Genomic DNA, 22,307 nt, shown 5'->3' on the forward strand with positions numbered 1-22,307 from the left:
AAATGAACAGCCTAATAGATCAGACAGGCAAATATCACTATAAAAATTATTCTAAAAGGAGTGACCTACACTCATTGTTCATTAGTGTATGCCCCTAAGGCATGTTTTGCAGACATGTTTCCAGAATTAATGTACATGTTGACTCAAAAAAACAGGCTAACATTATGCTGCTGGAGGTGTTAGAGCTGGTGTTGGGATGTGCATTTGGACTATGCTCGCTTCTCAGTGATGCTGTTTGAGTTTGTTAGTCATTAGTTAATCTCTGTCATTTCCCTGAAATTAGTGCAAGTAAGTTGCACTGTAGCTGGCCATTCATTAAACTATTAAGAGTCGTATCTGTAGATCTGGATTTTAACCAATGGCAAATTTGTACCTGTGTTTGTCCATCAAAATGCTTCTTTCCAATGGTCTGTGTACAGTTACCACTGATGAATTCTACCAAACTTAGTTTCCCCACCCCCCGATCCCAGGAGATAACGGAGCAAAACTCCAGAATATCAATCTCACTCTGGAGTTTACATTATCAACCCCGACCATTTGCTGCCCACAAGTAACATTCCCACAGTACTGACTGCACACTCTGGAGCATATAATTAAGAGGCGCAGCAGGTTACCACTCTCCTTGGTACTGCCCTCTGTACGTATATGCATGTATTTGTGAGAGAAAAAGCTGTCAGCATTGTGGAGATGTCAGAGCTAGGTTTGCAATCACTTTAGAAACTCATGCACCTAGTGGGATACAATCAAAGGCGGTTACATTTCGAACGAAGTAAGATTCGACACACATGTAGAAGATGCTGATGGTGGCTTGGTTCTCAGGTCGATGCAGACACACGGGACTCTCGGTGAAGAGGAGCAGGCGGGGTTCGGCGAAGTGCATCTTCTGGATGGATCAATGCTGTGCTGCATTTATTGGGCGGGAGAGTGGAGGGACGGTGCACGCGTTGAAGCTCGCCCCCGCCTCGAGTCTGGTGCGCGTCCTCGCGGCGTGTTGTTTTTTTGGGGGGGGTGGTCGGAGCAGCGGCATGAGGAGGCGGGGGGAGGGGAGGCTGTGCCGAGCTCGAAACTCCACGCACAGTCTGTGCCGTTACCATGAGCAGGGAAGATCGAGAGCTGCAGCTTGCGTCCCCGCTCTCCCCATCGCACCAGCTCCGCCACTGCAGCACTGCTACCAGAGCCGCTGAGGAGAGAGGATGGCGGGGGGAAGGAAAGGACTTGTTGCCCCTCAGAACACTTTTTTGGAAAATATTGTCAGACGCTCCAATGGTAAGCGGGAGGAGGCTCCCAATCGGTGCTCTTAAAAGTTAGTTTCTTTTGAAGGGTTAGAAAGTGCAATTTTGTTTTTCTTTTAAAAATGACAATGTTGCTATGGGATATCTGCGGGCTCCTTTGAACTGATTAACAGATACCCCAGCCGACTCTCATTACTGCTAAAATGTTTATGATAATGTTTTTGTTCCAGTGTCAGTGCAGCATCGACTGTAGTATGGGCTGCTGTCCACCTTATGCTGGGGATGGCAGACAGTGCAAGTGCAGCAACTAGATTGCATGCCTTGACCTGAATTGTTTTTCACCCACCCCACTTTTATTACTCTCGTCCTCCCCGGAATTGTCTGAATCACGACAACGGTGTAGCAGAAATGCTTTTAAAACACCAATTCAGATTGTGCCTCCTGCGGCGTTTAAGGTCGGTGAACATTCAATGCAGCAGCCCAGCCAGCTTGCAAACGCTGCAAGTTTTTGCAGTCAAAAGATGTAAACTCTCTCCGGGATGGGGGAAGGAATGCTGCAGCCATGAACGTTGACTGCCTGAAACAATCACATTTAAAAGAAGATAGATTTAAGCATTTCTCCGTTTTCTGGTTGCGACAAAATATCCCGAGTCCAATTTAGCCAGCTTCCGAAAAACAGGAAAATGTTTTTGGTGAATCCCATGCTTAGAGTCGCTGTAATTCTAACAGCACAAGAATGATTTTCTTTTTGTTATTTATTCCGCTCTAAATAAAAAGGCACTAAAAATACTAATCTTTCCATTTAAATTACCTGTATTTCATCATATTTGATAATTGAGGAAATCGAGCGGAGGTACAATGAGACACGGACGTATTTGAAGAGATCTTTATAGTGTTAGTACGTTTATAGAGTAATTGCTGTAGGATAGTGAATACTATAGAAATACGTGCGGTAGACAGCGACACTACACGATCAAAGGGAAGCACTGTTGTTAGGTGGTAGTCATTTCGTTTTAGTGCGTTTATTTTCGTTCCAGGGGGTGTCTGTGTCTGTCTGGAAAGGAATTATCAAATAGTTCGAAAGCTATAAACCATTGGACAGGTCAGGCAATTCTAGAAATACCAATGCAATCTAGTTCCAACTTCGATCTGTTTGTAAAGGAAGGTAGTTATTTAAGGTGAGATATTCCAATGGATGATAATTATTAATTTAGATAGACAGTTCTACAACCCTTTTGTATCTTATTGTGCGAATACTTTTTATGAAACTTCACAGCCACATATCAATAATGCATTTTTTAAAAGAGGAATTATTTGAACAAATAAGGGTACTCGCTTTCTGTACAATTTTGGGATATGTTTTAGGAACTTCATTTCACAAAGGAAATCCTGCACATTATGTAGTTTTGACGTATACAGATTATTTGACCGGTGTAAAACCGGATCAACTTAGAGTAACACACTTCATAGTCTCTTGTTTGTAGATGATTGGGAAACCCCTTTGATACTAATTTATGTTGAGAAGGGCTCTTCAGCTTTGATTCTGTTTTCTTTGGCTCGTTGATGGTCAGCACTGAGGCTTTGTGATCCGGAGGAAATCTAAGATCAATGGGATTTGGAGTCCATTGAAAGATCAAATACAAATTTACCGTAACTAATAACTCTGGAAGAGTTTGCTGAGGAAATATGAGAAACATTTTTGTCCCACTTTTTTGTGCATTGGTAGTCAATTATGTTGAATTTGTTTCGGATGTGGTTATGAATATATTTATTGAAGCATGTTGTCGAATTCTATGAGCAGATGTTTTGTGTTATTTTGAAAATTATTTGATATTTAAGCAGAGCTTAATGAATGATAGATTATAGTTGGTTTTATCTTGAAAAAGAGAATGGTGGAGTAATTGAAGTGAGATGAAAAGTGAACATTTTTTACCTTGAGGTACCTATTCCGGCATTGAATTTGCTGGGCTATTCTCTAGCTATAAGTGGATAATTCAGGCTTCAACACTTCAATATTGGGCAAACAATTTTGGCCACTGTTTGTGTGATGGTAATTAATATTGAGTTTGTTGTTTTGGATATTTCTTTTCTGTTCTGGTTTTGTTTGTAAATTGAAAAAAAAACTGTACTCCATAAACCTGGGCCAGGAATTAGTAGACAGATTATTACATACAAGTGATCTGATTGATCAAAGGAATGAGTATCAATGAATGATAAGGCCATATTCCTGGCAGACCAGATACAATACTTAGACAGACCCCATGGGTACTGTTTGCTTTTGTCCTGCCAACTAATAGTTGTAAAGCAAACTCCAACACGTTTGGTACTAGACTGGCGGCTTTGAGTTGATGAAAGAACTTGGTTGCTTTATTGAGCTCTCCATCCCCTATTCCAATACACAGCATAATGGAATGTCTATTATAACCAAAACTGCTAACATGTCGACCTAAATTATGTTTTACTCAGTCAGGCTTTGTTTGGGGTTGTGCACGCATCGTTTATTAAAAATTAAATCTAGTATTTTATTTCCTAGTCTTTTTATAGAAAGAAATGATAAACAATGGCAGTTTGTATAACATATCTATGTTTAAAAATAATATTGAATTCTCTAAAGGTTTTTCCTTGATGAAACGCAGTCAGGGCTATTGGCTTTTTACAGTAATAAATCTACAAAACTTATGTTAATATCATTTCCGGTAATTGCATATTGACTTACTGTTGGTAATGGCCAGTCTTTGAGTTATGATTGCCTTATTTTGGTAGTAAAAATGTAATTTGTTTAAGAATAAATAGAAGTAAGTTTGTGATGTGCAAACATGAAGCATTGTTGAAAAAGACGGGAGCAGTGATAGCAGGTAGAACAATAAACAGGAATTAAACCATGGCATGCATCTTTATGAAGACTACAGTAGCAATTATTGCACAAAGACTGTCTGGAAGTGATGACTTCTAGCATTTCTGTCGTAATTGTTAAAGACTAATAATTTATGTAGTGGTTCTAAGGGATTATCAGTTAAGTGAAAGAACTGCGAAAACTCTTGCTGTCACAATTAGTTATGGTAACTCATTTTTTAACCTTTCTGAGGGCATCTGGAAGGATCTCTCAAGTATAACATTTAAGCATAGGAACATAAGAGCAGGAGTAGGCCATTCAGCCTGTCGAGCCTGCTCTGTCATTCAATATGGTCATGGCTGATCATCCACTTCAGTGCCTTTTCCCCACACTATCCCCATATCCCTTTATGCCATTGGTATTTAGAAATCTGTCAAGCTGTGCTTTAAACATACTCAATGACTGAGCTTCCACAGCCCTCTGGGGTAGAGAATTACAAAGATTCACAACCCTCTGAATAAAGACATTTCTCCTCATCTGTGCCTTAAGTGGCTTCCCCCTTATTTTGAAATGTGTCCCCTGGTTCTAGACTCCCCAACCAGGGGAAACATCTTGCTTGCATCTACCCTGTCTATCCCTTTAAGTATTTTGTAGGTTTCAATGAGATCACCTCTCATTCTTCAAAACTCTAGAGAATACAGGTACAGTTTCCCAATCTCTCTTCAAAGGACAGTCCCGCCATCCCGGGAACAAGTCTGGTGAACCTTTGTTGCACTCCCTCACATCATCAGTGAGAATGGTGATTAAAAACCTCTACCTACACATAGTGCAAATTAAAAAGTGCAAAGAACATCTGAAAACTATATACAGCAGCTCGAATGTCGCCCTAAGGTAAGGGGACGAAAACTGCACACAGTACTCCAGGTGCGGTCTAACCAAGGTTCGATACCATTGAAGCAAGACTTCGGTACTCCTGTTCTCAAATCCTCTTGTGATAAAGGCTAACATACCATTAGCCTTCCTAATTGCTTGCTGCACCTTCATGTTAGCTTACAGTGACTTATTGACGAGGACACCCAGGTCCCTTTGTACATCTACACTTTCCAATCTCTAACCATTTTCGAAATACTCTGCACATCTATTTCTCCTATCAAAGTGGATAATGTCACATTTTTCCACATTATATTCCAACAAATACCAACATTTACATTTTGCAGTGATATTTCCTGATATTCCGTATTTCATCAGCTGTATTCATAGGAAAGAAATTAACATTGTTACATACGAACATACGAATTAGGAGCTGGAGAAGGCTATTCGGCCCTTCGAGCCTGCTCTGCCATTCTGTAAGTTCATGGCTGAACTGATTACTCCACATTTCCACCTACCCCCGATAACCTTCCACCCCCTTGCTTATCAAGAAGCTATCTACTTCTGCCTTAAAAATATTCAAAGACTCTGCTTCCATCGCCTTTTGAGGAAGAGAATTTCAAAGACTCACGACCCTCTGAGAGAAAAAATTTCTCCTCATCTCTGTCTTAAATAGGTGACCCCTTTTTTTAAACAGTGACCCCTAGTTCTAGATTCTCCCACAAGGGGAAATGTCCTTTCCACATCCACCCTGTCAAGACCCCTCAGGATTTTATATGTTTCAATCAAGTCACCTCTTACTCTTCTAAATTCCAGCAGATAGAAGCCTAGCCTGCCCAATCTTTCCTCAGCCCGCCAATTCCAGGTATTAGTCTAGTAAACCTTCTCTGTACTGCCGCCAAAGCATTTACATCCTTAAATAAGGAGACCAGTATTGTACACAGTATTCCAGATGTAGTCTCACCAATGCCCTGTATAGCTGAAGCATAACCTCCCTACCTTTGTATTCAATTCCCCTCGCCATAAACGATAACATTCTATTAGCTTTCCTAATTACGAGCTGTACCTGCATACCAACCTTTTGCGATTCATGCACTAGGACACCCAGATCCCTTCGCATCTCAGAGCTCTGCAATCTCTCACCATTTAGATAATATAATTTTTTTTATTCTTCCTGCCAAAGTGGACAGTTTCACACTTTCCCACATTATACTCCATTTGCCAGATCTTTGTCCACTCACTGAACCTATCTATATCCCTTTGTAGCCCCCTTATGTCCTCTTCACAAGTTACTTTCCTAGCTTTCTTTGTGTCATCAGCAAATTTAGCAACCATACCTTCGGTCCCTTCATCTAAGTCATTTATATAAATTGTAAAAAGTTGAGGCCCCAGCACAGATCCCTGTGGCACACCACTCGTTACATCTTGCCAACCAGAAAATCACCCATTTATGCCTACTCTCTGTTTCCTGTTAGCTAGCCAATCTTCCATCCATGCCAATATGTTACTCCCCACACCATGAGCTTTTATTTTCTGCAATAACCTTTGATGTGGCACCTTATCAAATGGCTTCTGGAAATCTAAGTACAATACATACACTGGTTCCCCTTCATCCACAGCACATGTAACTCCCTCAAAGAACTCCAATAAATTGGTTAAACGTGATTTCCCTTTCACAAAACCATGTTGACTCTGCCTGATCAGCTTGAATTTTTCTAGATGCCCTGCCCTGCTATAACATCTTTAATAATAGCTTCTAACATTTTCCCTTAAGCTAACTGGCCTGTAGTTTCCTCTTTTCTGTCTCCCTCCCTTTTTGAATAAAGAACATTTGCTATTTTTCAATCTAATGGAACCTTCTCCAAATCTAGGGAATTTTGGAAAATTAAAACTTGTTGGGAAATTAAAACTAACGCATCAACTATCTCACTAGTCACTTCTTTTAACACCCTTAGACAAATTTTAAAGGAAATATTAATGCTGGTTAAATAGTGTATTGGTAAGTATATTCTATTTAATTAGATTAAGTTGCAATAATTTCCCAAGTTTTCCCTGATCCCAATGGAGGGCCCTCCCACTGGCAAGTGCTGCCCGCACTGGAAGACCCCCCTCCCCACCTTCGCAATCAACTCCATCCCCTCTCGCCAGGGCCTGCCTGATTGGCCCCGGTGATCCCTGACCCCACTTACCTACACTCCTGGCCTCCTCAGTGGCTGCTGCTCCAGGGACTGCTGCAATCCCAGCAGTGTCCAGTGCTCCTGGTGGCACTGCTGGCCCTCTGTTTGGCCAGCAGTTCTTGGAGATGGGACATCCTGCCTTAGAGGGGCAGAAGCCACGACTGCAGACAGTTTATTGCCTGAGGACCATAAAATACGGCCATGACTTCCAGGGCAGGCGGAGGGGGGCTCATCCCTGACTTTCCAGCTGGTGAGTGGGGGCCACTGGCTTTGTGTTAAATCCCAGCCAGTGCTCTAGGTGTGATTTCACAAAAGCCTAGTACAATTGTAGCAAGACTTCCTTATTCTTGTACTCCAATCTCCTTGCAATAAAGGCCAACATGCCATTTACTTTTCTAATTATTTGTTGTACCTGCATGCTAAACTTTCTCTGATCCTAGTTTGAGTGCACCTAAACATCTCTGAACATCAAGACTTGGAATTTTCACGCCTTTTAAAAAGTATTCTGCTTTTCTGTTCTTACTACTAAAGTGAATAATCTCACACTTCCCCACATTATACTCCATCTCTCACCTTGTTGTTCTTTCACTCATCCTGTCTATAAATATATATATATATATATATTTGCAGCCTCTTTGTGTCCTCCTCACAGCTTACATTCCTACCTAGCTTTGGAGTTTTTACTGATGACTGTGATTTGCTGTAAGTTGAACTTACATCAGTCACACAGGAGCTCTGAATACATGTACTTGGATGTATTTACGAACTCTGCTGCCCTACTGAATAATTTTTGATGTTTGGAGAGAGTGCCTGAGAGTGTCTGCTTTCTCTAATGTTAAAGAATGAAAAGAAAATGTTTCTCGAATGCACAACAGATTGCGCAGATGGTTCTATGAAGTTAATGGGAATAAAGATTAGGAGAGATGTTAAAATGTTTTGTTATCGACGTTTTATACTATCACACAAAATCAAAATTACCCTGTTGTTCCCAACTTCTATTTACCCTTCAACACAACACAAATCCTCCTGCCATAGTTAAACAAGATAAAGATATAACACAGTTTAAATGAAGATAAAGCAATATTTTCTGAAGAAATTAATGGGCTAGATTATGCTGTCCAAATAATGGTGAGGGTAATGGTACTTGCTGTTTATGTGTAAAGGGTGGATGTGTGGTTAAGTGCGGATATCCAAAAGTTGCTGTCCGAGTTGCGCTGCTACACCATTAGCTTTGCAAAATCGGCATTTCGCCAGTTGCCTCACCACTGAAATGTTTTGAATGTTGTTAAGTTGCAGTATTTATGTGGTACATATGAATTAAACTCACTGCAAATTTTTAGGGCTAGTCATTACAAGCATAAGTAATCCTTCAACAACGTGGTAAGTGTTGATGACAACATCTTGCAAACTGAAAATTACCTGTTACAGGTGTGGTATTTAATTCCTTCAGGTTGTAAATTGTTTTAGGAGATTTAAAAAATGTCAGATTTTACATTTAATTTTTTTCTTTTCCTTTCTACTTTCTATTTTAATCCAATCCTTTCCCTCTCTTTATTTCTTTTTTGGACCTGATTTGACATTGAATTCACCCCTTTATTTTTAGATTAGATTAGATTAGAGATACAGCACTGAAACAGGCCCTTCGGCCCACCGAGTCTGTGCCGAACATCAACCACCCATTTATACTAATCCTACACTAATCCCATATTCCTACCAAACATCCCCACCTGTCCCTATATTTCCCTACCACCTACCTATACTAGTGACAATTTATAATGGCCAATTTACCTATCAACCTGCAAGTCTTTTGGCTTGTGGGAGGAAACCAGAGCACCCGGAGAAAACCCACGCAGACACAGGGAGAACTTGCAAACTCCACACAGGCAGTACCCGGAATTGAACCCGGGTCCCTGGAGCTGTGAGGCTGCGGTGCTAACCACTGCGCCACTGTGCCGCCCTATTTCATCTTCCTTCTCAGTCCTTTCATTTATTTCCCAATAGAAAGAAAGACTTGCCTCTATATTGTGCTTTTCAGAGCCTCAGGATGTCCCAAAGCACTTTACAGCCAATGAATTACTTTTGAATTGTAGTCATTGTTTAATGTAGGAATCCTTGGGCTGCATTTTACGCCACCCCAGCAGGTCGGATGGTGGCGTGGGGGCAGCGTAAAATTGAGCGGAAAGCTCCGGGAGAATTTCCTGCCCCGCTTCCGCCTCCGGCCAACTTTACGGCAGTCGGGTGGGGGGTTGGGGGTGGGGTGGGGGGGAAACAGTCCGCCCGTCCGAGGCCAATCAAGGCCATTAAGTGGCCACTTTACAGCCACTTAAGGGCCCTTGCCCGCCTCAATGGGTATTTTACCTGTGGCAAGCGAGTGTGCTGGGGATGTGAAAGGCCGCCCAGCGATAGCTGCCGGCCTTTCCGCGCGCGGGGGAGGGGATACCATGGCAATCGGGCACAGGATGCCCTTTTGAGGGCTGCCCCCACCTCCCAACCCACCCCGGGGACCCAAGATGTCCGCCCCCTCCCCAAATGAGCACCCTAACCTCACCAGGGCACGACCTGTCCCCCTGGTGAGGCATGCCCAACTTACCTTCACTCTGGGCTCCACGTCATCGGCTGGGCTGCAGTCTCAGCAATGGCCACCGCTCCTAGTGGCGTTGCTGGGACTAAGAGCTGCCGGCCCGCTGATTGGCCGGCAGCTCACTGAGGCGGGTTTCCTCAAATGGGTGGAAGTCCCGCTTTGGGACAACTAAAGCCCGCGGACCCGTAAAATACGGGATGGATCCCGGGCTAGGTGGAAGCGGGTTCACCACCGACTTTTACTTTGGTGGCAAATTCCCGTCCGCCTAAGGTAAAATCTAGCCCCTTAAATCTCATTGGTCAAGGAGATACACTATTGTTTGCCCTATTTACTCAGATTCCAGTCACCTTGTTTCCTTCGCTGTGCTGTTATTAGCATACACTTTCAGTAACTTAATGGGCAAAAATCGTTTGAGCTGAAGGGTCAGGGGCAGGTCTAACTAACAGTGCATGCCGTTATGTGTCCTGCTACAGCAAAATCTGGCCCAATATAATTTAACAGTTTTACCAGACAACTCTAAGGATGTCTTTAATTCTGGTTGTGTAGAAGTTGCTTAAATATTATTTTTGTCTGTAACCAATGTTATAACTCTCATGTTGCTTGTGTATGTTTGAGGGCTATTTGACAATATCTGTAACCTGTTTCACATAGTTGTGAACTGCTTTGGAGCAGCAGTCATAACACAAGAATGGCACAGTGTCAATATCAGTGGCTCATGAATCTCAGGTGTCTCTTTATTGATTTTAACTGAGATTAGTTTCAGGTTTGCTGGGCCTGGGTGGAAGATGGCTATGTTTGTTTTTTATAATTAGACCAATTTATCAAAAAGATTGACCATTCAATGAATTTTGTATAGTCTCTCACAAGTCTATAGCAGTGTTGGCCAAAACATTAGCTACTAGCCACATGCGACTAATTTGGAATTCAAATGTGGCTAATTGCAGTTCTGTTAGTCAATAGGAAGTGAGTAATGGACACTTTGGTATGTGATCTTAATATTCATTCATGTACTTTAACATTTTACTAAATTAACAAAAAAGGAAAAGCGTGCAAGTATTTTTTGATATGTGGATGCACTTTACTTCCCTTGGTTATTATTTATTGGTTATCTGCTAAAAATGGAGTGCAACATGGGAGAGAATGCCAGACTTCAGCACTATGGAAACATCAACAATACTCTGTGGAGAGGGAAGCAGTGAGTGTGGTCAGCTCGATCAATCAGAATAACTGCTCCAGCCCAACAGAAGAAAGCAAGCCCGATAGTAGAAGCTCCAACAGGGCACGTCATGGCAAAGGACGGATACCTGCATTCTGGATTGAGAACATAGGTGGTTATGGCATGTCTCGTGTGTCAACAGACACAGCAATAATTCTAACAAAGTCAAAGTACTGCTCGCAACTGCTGATCAAAAACTTAGAAGCCGCACTAAGATGTGGAATGCTGGATACATTCATGCTGGCATTCCAAAATTTGCTGAAAGAGGAAAACTGCATAGTTTTGTACTGAATTATGGTAGATGTTTGCGTAAACGTGCAAATAAAGTATATTTACTGGTATTTGAGTTTGAGGTATTTTCGACTAAATTTACTGCATGTGGCTAAAATGTGTTGCCATAGCTGCACCTGTGGCTCATCATCAATTTATATCATACAGCATCATTCTATAGGATGTAAAAGAAGTCTTTAGACTAATTTCTTGAATAAGAGAACTCCCTTATCCAATACTATAAAATTCAAAAAACTTTATCAGAATATTTCTTGCAGTTGTCACATCTAGCGCTTGCTATATAGAATTATTAAGAATATACAGAGCAGAAACAGGCCATTCAGCACAACCAGTATTATTTATACAGCACACGAACCTCCCCCACTGCCCCCCCCCCATTCCATCTACCGCCTCAGCCTTGCAGTATATCTTTTTATTCCCTTTTCTCTCGTACTCGTCCAGTTTTCTTTTGAAAGTATCTAAGCTGTTTCCGTCAGCCAGGCTGCGAGTTCCACATACTGAGTAAATACATTTTTCCTTTTTGCCCTATTGGATTTATTCATAACTATATTGTATTTATGGCCCCTAGTTTTGGATTTTTCCACACGTGGAAACATCCTTTCCACATCTCCCCTGTCCAACCCATTAATAATTTGAAAGTCCTCTATTAGATCGCCTCTTTTTGCAAAGGAAAGAAGCCCCAAACTGTTAAGTCGTTCCTGAAAGCTGGAATCTTAGTTCTGGTATCATCTTTGTAAATCTTTTTTGCACTTTCTCCAGTGCTTCTATGGCCTTTTTATAGTAAGCAGGCCAGAACGGTGCAGAATAGTCAAAGTGCAGCATGGTCAGGGCCCTATATAAGTTTAACATAACTTCACTACTTTTGAATTCTATATCCTTAGAAATAAATCCCAGTGATTTGTTAGCATTTTTAATTGTTTTGCTAGCCTGCGATGTTGCTTTTAATGATTTATTCGTCTGCATTCCTAGATCCCTTTGCTATTCTACTTCATTTAGTTCCTTATTTTCTGTAGTGTAGATGTTTCTATGTTTCTTACCAATGTGCATCACCTCACATTTAATACATTAATGTTCATTTGCCACTAAACTGCCCAGTATGCATGTATTATGTTGCATTCTTCCTCACTGTTAGCTATAACTGCCAGTTTGGTGCCATCATCGAATTTTGAGAATAGTCCAGATTTTGCAGTCAGTGTGAACGAATAGTACTCGCTGTTCAATACACTTGCATTTGTCTACAAACTTTCTATGGCTTTTGCAGTGTGATTTGCAGTTATTAGAGAGCCAAAAGAGTGTGGTATGCTCGACAGGAAATCTGGGACCTGTGTGAACAGGGCAAGCAATGGCCTTCTGCTTTAACCAATCAGGCTGAAGAATCCTGAGACAACAGTCTAAACCAGGGAAGTGTAATGTAGAATATTTAATTCGATGCCAAATTAGGTACAGAGAATAGAGAGGAGAATAAAGATTAAGAGCATGAAAAAGGAGGCAGAAAGAAAAAGTTTTTTAAAAAGTTCAATTTTTTTTAAGAATCTGTAGCAATAATTAAAAACTATAGGAATGAGACTCACACTTTTAAAAGTAAACTTTCAGTGCCAGAGAGGTTGTTTGGCAGCAAGTAAGACTTAAAATGCTGTTAAAAGTTCACTTACACTTGAATGGACAAGCCCTAACATTTTCTGCCAAGTTTAGTGGGTGTCAAGTGGATAAGTACCACACCTTCATGACCTTCATCATGTATTTATGGTCGCTAATTTTGGATTCTCCCACAAGTAGAAATATTCTCTCGACATTCTCACTTCTGACCTTATGGTGGAGAAAAGGACATTAATGAAGGAGCTGAAGATGGTTGGGACTATGACACTGCTCTGATGAACGCATAGAAACATAGAAAATAAGAGCAGGAGTAGGCCATTTGGCCCTTCAAGCCTGCTCCGCCATTCATTATGATCATGGCTGATCATCCAACTCAGTAGCCTGTTCCGGCTTTCGCCCCATACCCTTTGATCCCTTTAGACCCAAGAGCTATATCTAATTCCTTCTTGAAAACATACAATGTTTTGGCCTCAACTGCTTTCTATGGTAGCAAATTCCACAGGCTCACCACTCTCTGGGTGAAGAAATTTCTCCTCATCTCAGTCCTGAAAGGTTTACCCCGTATCCTTAGACTATGACCCCTGGTTCTGGACTCTCCCACCATCGGGAACAGCCTTCCTGCATCTACCCTGTCAAGTCCTGTTAGAATTTTATAGGTTTCTATGAGATCCCCCCTCACTCTTCTGAACTCCAGTGAATATAATCCTAACCGACTCAATCTCCTCATACGTCAGTCCCGCCATCCCAGGAATCAGTCTGGTAAACCTTCGCTGCACTCCCTCTATAGCAAGAAGATCCTTCCTTAGATAAGGAGACCAAAACTGCACACAGTATTCCAGGTGTGGCCTCACCAAGGCCCTAATTGCAGCAAGACATCCCTGCTTCTGTACTCAAATCCTCTTGCTATGAAGGCCAACATACCATTTGCCTTTTTTACCACCTGTTGCACCTGCATGCTTACCTTCAGTGACTGGTGTACGAGAACACCCAGGTCTCACTGCATATTCCCCTCTCTCAGTTTATAGCCGTTCAGATAATAATCTGCCTTCCTGTTTTTGCTACCAAAGTGGATAACCTCACATTTATCCACATTATACTGCATCTGCCATGCATTAGCCCACTCACTCAACTTATCCCAATCACCCTGAAGCCTCTCTGCATCCTCCTCACAACTTACCCTCCCACCAAGTTTTGTGTCATCTGCAAATTTGGAGATATTACATTTAGTTCCCTCATCTAAATCATTAATGTATATTGTGAATAGCTGGGGTCCTAGCACCAATCCCTGAAGTACCCCACTAGTCACTGCCTGCCATTCAGAAAACAACCCATTTATCCCTACTCTTTGTTTCCTGTCTGCCAACCAATTTTCTATCCATTGCAATACACTACCCCCAATCCCATGCGCTTTAATTTTACATGCTAATCTCTTATGTGGGACTTTGTCGAAAGCCTTCTGAAAGTCCAAATAAACCACATCCACTGGCTCCCCCTCATCAACTCTACTAGTTACATCCTTGAAGAATTCTAGTAGATTTGTCAAGCATGATTTCCCTTTCGTAAATCCATGCTGGCTCTGCCCGATTCTACCACTGTTCTCTAAGTACTCTGCTATAAAATCTTCGATAATGGACTCTAGAATTTTCCAATGTCCTCGGGCTGAGATGATTTGCCTCCAACAACCATAACCTTTTTCCTTTGTGCTCAGTATGACTCCCAGCCAGTGGAGAGTTCTCCCCCTGATTCCCAGCGACTTCAGTTTTGCAAGGGTTCCTGACTGCCTCACTTGGTCAAACGCTGCCTTGATGTCAAGGGCAGTCACTCTCACCTCACCTATGGAATTCAGTTTTTCGTTCATGTTTGGGCCAAGGCTGTAATGCGGTCTGGAGTCAAGTGGTCCAGGTGGAACCCAAACTGGGCACCATAAGCAGGTTATTGGTGAGTAAGTGCCACTTGATCACACTGTTGATGATACCTTCCATTACTTTGCTGCTGATTGATAGTAGATTGATGGGGAGGTAATTGGCTGATTGGACTTGTCCTGCTTTTTGTGGACAGGATTTAACTGGGCAATTTTCCACATTGTCGGGGAGATGCCTGTGTTGTAGCTGTACTGGTCCAGCGTGGCTAGAGGCACAGCTAGTTCTGAAGCACAGATCTTCAGTACTATAGGCGGGATGTTGTCAGGACCCATAGCCTTTGCTGTATCCAGTATGCTCAGACATTTTTTGATATCACATGGAATGAATCGAATTGGGTGAAGACTGGCATCTGTGATGGTGGGAATGTCAGGAGGAGGATGAGATGGATAACCCACTTGGCAATTCTGGCTGAAGATGGTTGCAAACACTTCATTAGATTAGATTAGGTTCGAGAGATTAGAGAGATACAGCACTGAAACAGGCCCTTCGGCCCACCGAGTCTGTGCTGACCAACAAGGGAAGAAATTGCTGGGGCCTTGACAGAAATCTTTGCATCCTCATTGGCTACAGGTGAGGTCCCAGAGGACTGGAGAATAGCCAATGTTGTGCCTTTGTTTAAGAAGGGTGGCAAGGATAATCCAGGAAATTATAGGCCGGTGAGCTTTACGTCAGTGGTAGGGAAACTATTGGAGAGGATTATTCGGGACAGGATTTACTCCCATTTGGAAACAAATGAACTTATTAGCGAGAGACAGCATGGTTTTGTGAAGGGGAGGTCATGTCTTACTAATTTGATTGAGTTTTTTGAGGAAGTGACAAAGATGATTGATGAAGGAAGGGCAGTGGATGTTATCTATATGGACTTTAGTAAAGCCTTTGACAAGGTCCCGCATGGCAGACTGGTACAAAAGGTGAAGTCACACGGGATCAGAGGTGAACTGGCAAGATGGATACAGAACTGGCTCGGTCATAGAAGGCAGAGGGTATCAGTGGATGGGTGTTTTTCTGAATGGAGGGATGTGACTAGTGGTGTTCCTCAGGGATCAGTGCTGGGACCTTTGCTGTTTGTAGTATATATAAATGATTTGGAGGAAAATGTAGCTGGTCTGATTAGTAAGTTTGCGGACGACACAAAGGTTGGTGGAGTTGCGGATAATGTTGAGGATTGTCAGAGGATACAGCAGGATATAGATCGGTTGGAGACTTGGGCGGAGAAATGGCAGATGGAGTTTAATCCGGACAAATGTGAGGTAATGCATTTTGGAAGGTCTAATGCAGGTGGGAGGTATACAGTAAATGGCAGAATCCTTAGGAGTATTGACAGGCAGAGAGATCTGGGTGTACAGGTCCACAGGTCACTGAAAGTGGCAATGCAGGTGGATAAAGTAGTCAAGAAGGCATACGGCATGCTTGCTTTCATCGGTCGGGGCATAGAGTATAAAAATTGGCAAGTCATGCTGCAGCTGTACAGAACCTTAGTTAGGCCACACTTAGAATATTGCATGCAATTCTGGTCGCCACACTACCAGAAGGACGTGGAGGTTTTGGAGAGGGTACAGAGGAGGTTTACCGGGATGTTGCCTGGTCTGGAGGGTATTAGCTATGAGGAGAGGTTGGAAAAACTCTGATTGTTTTCACTGGAATGACAGAGGTGGAGGGGCGATATGATAGAGGTTTACAAAGTTATGAGCGGCATGGACAGAGTGGATAGTCAGAAGCTTTTTCCCAGGGTGGAAGAGTCAGTTACTAGGGGACATAGGTTTAAGGTGCAAGGGGCAAAGTTTAGAAGGGATGTGCGAGGCAAGTTTTTTACACAGAGGGTGGTGAGTGCCTGGAACTTGCTGCCAGGGGAGGTGGTGGAAGCAGATACGATAGCGACGTTTAAGAGACATGTTGACAAATATATGAATAGGAAGGGAATAGAGGGATATGGGCCCCGGAAGTGCAGAAGGTGTTCGTTTATGCAGGCATCAAGATCGGCGCAGGCTTGGAGGGCCGAATGGCCTGTTCCTGTGCTGTACTGTTCTTTGTTCTTTGTTCTATACTAATCTTACATTAATCCCATATTCCCTATCACATCTCCACCATTCTCCTACCACCTACCTACAGCCTTATCTTTTTCACTCAAATGCTGGGCAATGCCATCATTGTGGATGGGGATGCTCATGGAGCTTCCTCCGCCTATTAGTTGTTTAATTGTCCGCCACCATTCACGATTAGATAAGGTAGGACTATAGAGCTTTGATCTGATCTGTTGTTTGTAGGATCATTTAACTCTGTTTATAGCATGCTGCTTCTGCTGTTTAGCATGCACTGCATAATGATCCCCCCAAAAATTCACAAATTACAAGCATTCTTGAATGTGATTACAACAACTTGTCTTTTCGAAAGAAAAAAACAGCATAGCTCACCATCTGAACATCCTGGACTTTGGATTCACTCTGCCTCTATACTTCATCTTCTTCAGTCAGCGAGTTGACTTCACAAGTTCAGACCCTGGTTGTAATGACCCTGATTTAAAACAAACAAAAAACATTCATGCATGGGAATCTATCTTTGATGTAAAGGACTACAATTCTTTACGTATCTCTAATGTACAAGATTACAACTCCCAGGAACCACCATAAAACCAGTCTCCAATGCAGGTTCAAAGGAAAGCCAAACTTGCCATCCTCCATTTTAACTCTGTAGTTGATTCCAGCAGCAGCCACACTTCCAAGCCGCCTCTTTACAGTGAATGCCAACAGCCAGAATGAGAGAGCTATGGATTTGCCAGCTTTCCTCATCTCCAGAGCATAAAATACTGCACAAATGAGGCCAATAGGACATCAGAAAATGAGTTAGCGATTTATGCAAACAATAAGGGTTTTCACTCTATTGGTTAAAATAAAATTAAAAGCAAAATACTGCGGATGCTGGAAATCTGAAATAAAAACAAGAAATGCTGGAAATACTCAGAAGGTCTGGCAGCATCTGTGGAGAGAGAAGCAGAGTTAACGTTTCAGGTCAGTGACCCTTCTTCAGAACCACTTTATTGATGTTCATCCAGTGTGTGATCACTGCAGAAGGATGATGCAAGTTTGTGCAAATTTTGCTGGCAGCTGCCATGACACTGTAATTCTGTGACTTGCACCAATCTCTCCACTTTTCCACCCATCCAGGAACATCGGAGGATGTCTGCCACAGGACAAGGGATATTCCCTCGATACCTTACTGATGACATCTCTTGCCATTCCCACCATGCATGAATAACAAAGGCACAATCAGAGTCATGGAACCATGAGGAACATCATAGAGCATACCATTGGTGCGAGGCCAACACAACACATTGCAGCTAGGGAGCCAGAGGGCAGTTGATAGAGCAGTGCATTTGGTGAATTGTTCAATCCTCATACCTGAAATGTGATAATCAGCTTAGCATTAACAGTCCTTGTCATCCACTTCACCAATCCTTTCATTCTGCATTAAAGAAAATAGAAAATATTCACCCAATCTCAGTATCAATGACATTTCTGACGATGCAGACTAAGAAGTTATAATCAAAAATATGAACCAAAGTACCAAATGTGGTATAGGTGATGTTTCTATTTCCAAATGCAATATTATAGTGAATTATTTTCTCACCCAATGGGCTTTTCTTAACAGATGGTTTTTTAACTCTGCTGCTCCAATAAGGTGCTCGTCTTGTGGCTTTAGTAGAGTTGGTGGAAGTCTAATGTTGGTCATGTGGGGACCCTTCAAATGCTTGTGCCTGGTGGTATTTGCGAGCTCGAGCCAGCTTTCTGGTACAGCATATGGTTTTGCTTAAGAGGCTGGCGAGGGAGCAGACATGCTGACATGTTGAGGTAACATAACTTGTGCTGTTCCCATGGCTGCTTTGGCACTCCTTGGGGTTGGGGCTGATCATTTCCACTGATCTGTGGGAGAGAAGACGGCAGAAGACAAGCGATACCTTGAAAATATCTATCTCTTGTTCCACCAATCTCTCTGAGGCGGATGTCTTCCAATCCAGTCCGAAGCATAGGTTTGAGTCTAGAGACTACATGGCAGCCATTTGATCTTCCACCAGAGCTGCAAAACATATGACCACTGACCGCTGTTGTGAGGGCCCAGCTGCAGTATGCTTGGGGTGGTCACACTCTCCAAGGTACTGGTGCCATGCAAGATGACATGACACACAAGCTCTAAATGGACTTCTCTATACTTTTAGCCATGGTGGTGAAACTCCTTTGCAGATCTTACTGGTTGTGTGAAGCAAGCAGTTTTACTCCCATTGCTGGGTCTCTCTGAAGTCCGCATCTCAGTCCTCCTTAGCAAAGCTGGGAGAGGATCTTGCTCTGCAGTGAGGTTTATCCTGGGCTTTGCCTGCATCAGTATCTGCTGTTTCTCACTAGTGCTGTGTGCTTCGCCACAAGCAGACCCCTCTAACTCATTTTATAACCCAGCTGGTGTGCCACTTTCTGTGTTGCTGTGGGGAGTGATGAAACTTGTGATGATGGCTCCTCTTGAGTGTCATATTCTGTGGGCTGTGGCTGTTGAGAAGGACATAAAGGGATAAGAGTTAGCATTGGCCTGGAGTGTGAAGTGAGAAGAGAGCAATGAGAGAAGTTGATGATTCTACAAAGGCTAGAAAGTAAGAAAATGAAGGATATGATGGGGAGGCGGGGGATAATTGAGAATTGTGGGGAGTGGGGAAAGGACTGTTATGTGTTGACAGAGATGGTGAAATGAAGAGCTTTACTCACCCTTGCTACTCTTGGGACTTTATTTGTGCTTCCTACATTGGCTCCAGGCCCTGGGGGTGATGCTGCTGGAGTTGTCATTTTTCTTTGCTCTCTTCATCCTTTGCTTGTGCTTTTGGTGTTTTACAATTGTCTTCCCACTGTCTGGAAAGAAAACTTCCCTCCTTGCCCTGATCTTTTCCAGCAAGACCTCTAGGGAGCTGGGGGCAGGGCGAGGAGGGGTGGTGGTGGTTATGGGGGAAATGTTTGGGGGAGGTGGGTTTACTGGCGACACGTCTTGAAGCAATTTCTTCCTCCACCACTTCGAAGCAAAATCTGGCAGGAGGGAGGCATGAAGAGGCGAAATCTTATTTTACGTAGACCTCTGGCTGACCTGCTGGAAATTGCATTCCCCATTGTATCAGCCAGTCAAGTGGGAAACACTGTTGTGAGATTATTATGTGAGGTAAAATACCCTTTCCCTGTTTTATGGTGCAGTGGGTTAGTTTCTAATTCATCCCATTGCCCATCCATCCAAAGCCATCTTGAAGTTAAACCCATGACCTTGATATTGGTTATGTTTCTGTGATTTTGTTAAAAGGGAAATAAACAGAACCTCCCATGATGCTCTGAATATTTTTTTCCGGGTTACAGTTGAAGTAACACATTTTCTATAAATAATGTTAACTTCTTTTATGGTTTTTATACTTGAAAGTATTTATTGTCTGACTCAAAGAATTTTCTGAGAAAATTTCTGATAAAGGTTCCAGCCCCTCGGTTCACTATGGTGGGAGGACCTTACACAGCGGCCTTTCCCCATTGAGCCTTTGCAGCGTCTGCACCAAGCTTGCGTGCATCCCTGAGCATGTAGTCCTGGACCTTGGAATGTGCCAGTCAGCAACACCCGGTTGTGGTCAACTCTTTGGAGCACAACCTTTTTTTCCCAAAAATATACTTTATTCATAAAAATCTGTAAAAAGTACATTACAAAACAGTTCAAAACAGTTCTAAGTTGACATTCCAGAAAGTGCAAAAGAAATCTGTTTCCTTTTTTTTATTTATTCATTCATGGGATGTGGGCATTGCTGGCCAGGCCAGCATTTATTGCTCATCTCTAATTCCCCTTGAGAAGGTGGCGGTGAGCTGCCTTCTTGAACCGTTGCAGTCCATGTGGGGTAGGTACACCCACAGTGCTAGCAGTTAGATACAACTGAGTGGCTTGCTAGGCCATTTCAGAGGGTATGTAAGAGTCAACCACATTGCTGTGGGTCTGGAGTCACATGTAGGCCAGACCAGGTAAGGACAGCAGATTTCCTTCCCTAAATGACATTAGTGAACCAGATGGGTTTTTACAACAACCGACAATGGTTTCATGGCCACCATTAAACTAGCTTTTTAATTCCAGATTTATTAATTGAATTCAAATTCCACATTCTGCTGTGGTCGGATTTGAATCCATGTCCCCATAGCAATACCCTGGGTCTCTGGGTTACTAGTCCAGTGACAATACCACTACACCACCGCCTCCCCTTCCTTCAGTACAGAATGTGGGCTGCCTCACAACCCTTCCATTCCATTTTACATACAATGTACATTTGCATTACACAGCAAAACTATGTTTTGGTGCATACAGCGTGAGGGGTTTCACACTGGTTCCAGCCCCTTGGTTCACTATGGCGGGAGGACCTTACAGCATGGCCTTTCCCCATTGAGCCTTTGTGGCGTCTGCCCCAAGCTTTAGTGCGTCCCTCAGCACGTCATCCTAGACCTTGGAATGTGCCAGTCAGCAACACTCGGTCGTGGACAACTCTTTGCACTGGTCCATCGCACCCATTGTTTTTTTTCTCAAAAGTATACTTTTTTCATAAAAATCTGTAAAACAAAACATTACAAAACAGTTCAAAACAGCACCAAGTTGACATTCCAGAAAGCGCTAGGGAAATCAGTTTTCTTCAATACAGGAGTGAGTTGCCTCACAACCCTTCCATTCCATTTTGAAGGTCATGTACATTTTACAGCACCCATAGTATTGGCGCGGTGCTGCTGTTTTGGTACCAAAATGGCGTAGTGCTGCTCATGCTGACTTCTGGCCTGGCCCGCGCTGGACACCATCTTGGTGTGGGCGTTAGGGTGTGCTGGAAATATGCAGAGCAGGCAAATCATGACGTTAATCAGCATGTATCACTGATTACTTGCCAACACTCCCATTTTGGACCTAGCTGCTGTAGCCAAGGCCCTCTCAACCTTGCACAGTTAACGTGTTCAGCAGCAGGAAGGAACTGCCCCCAGTGCTATTTAAATGGATCATAAACAACTTGCAGGCTAGTTGTTGATTATTTTCTGCTGACTCTGTTTGAGTTTGTGGAAGTGCTGCGTGCTTTAAGGAGCTGTTTGCAGTTGGTGAAGTATATAGGGAGTGGTGCTGCATGTGGAGAAGGTGTTGGTTGTGACTGCAAGGGCTTTGGGCATACTACTTGCTCCCAGTCATGGATGCTATAATGCAGTCTCCTTTGGGCTTCAGCGTGAGAGGAAGATGGAGCAGAAGCAGCAAATAAGAGGACAAGCTGCTTGCAGAGGGTGGAAGAAGAGGGACAGAAGAGAACTCAACAGGAGGCCTTATCCACCAAAGGTCATCTGGGAGCATCTCTCTTACCTTCACCTAAGCCAGGTGCGTGGTCTGTGCTTTATGAAGGAGGTGCGCACAGAACTCTGCCACCTCTTGGAACCAGATCTGCAGCCTCAGAGCAGGGTGAGGCTGGCGCTGCCAGTGGCTGTGGCTAAGAATTCATTTGCGTCAGGATCCTTTATCCTGCTTCTTTCCACTTCTTCAACCGAGACCCCCAGAGCAGCGTCTAAAATCCTTGGTGC

At 43.0% G+C, this 22,307-nt stretch overlaps 1 protein-coding gene across 1 annotated transcript in view; it reads left to right on the top strand.

Annotated features, from left to right (window-relative positions):
- Positions 1-1,193: 1,193 nt before the first annotated feature.
- Positions 1,194-22,307, top strand: part of kcnh1a (potassium voltage-gated channel, subfamily H (eag-related), member 1a) — a 339,143-nt gene continuing 318,029 nt past the window's right edge. The window contains exon 1 of the mRNA XM_068045094.1: positions 1,194-1,266. Within this exon, the coding sequence (XP_067901195.1) occupies positions 1,194-1,266 (73 nt within the window). The remainder of the gene's footprint in view (positions 1,267-22,307) is intronic.

Source organism: Heterodontus francisci, chromosome 13, assembly GCF_036365525.1.
Source record: "Heterodontus francisci isolate sHetFra1 chromosome 13, sHetFra1.hap1, whole genome shotgun sequence".
Taxonomy (NCBI): Eukaryota; Metazoa; Chordata; class Chondrichthyes; order Heterodontiformes; family Heterodontidae; genus Heterodontus; species Heterodontus francisci.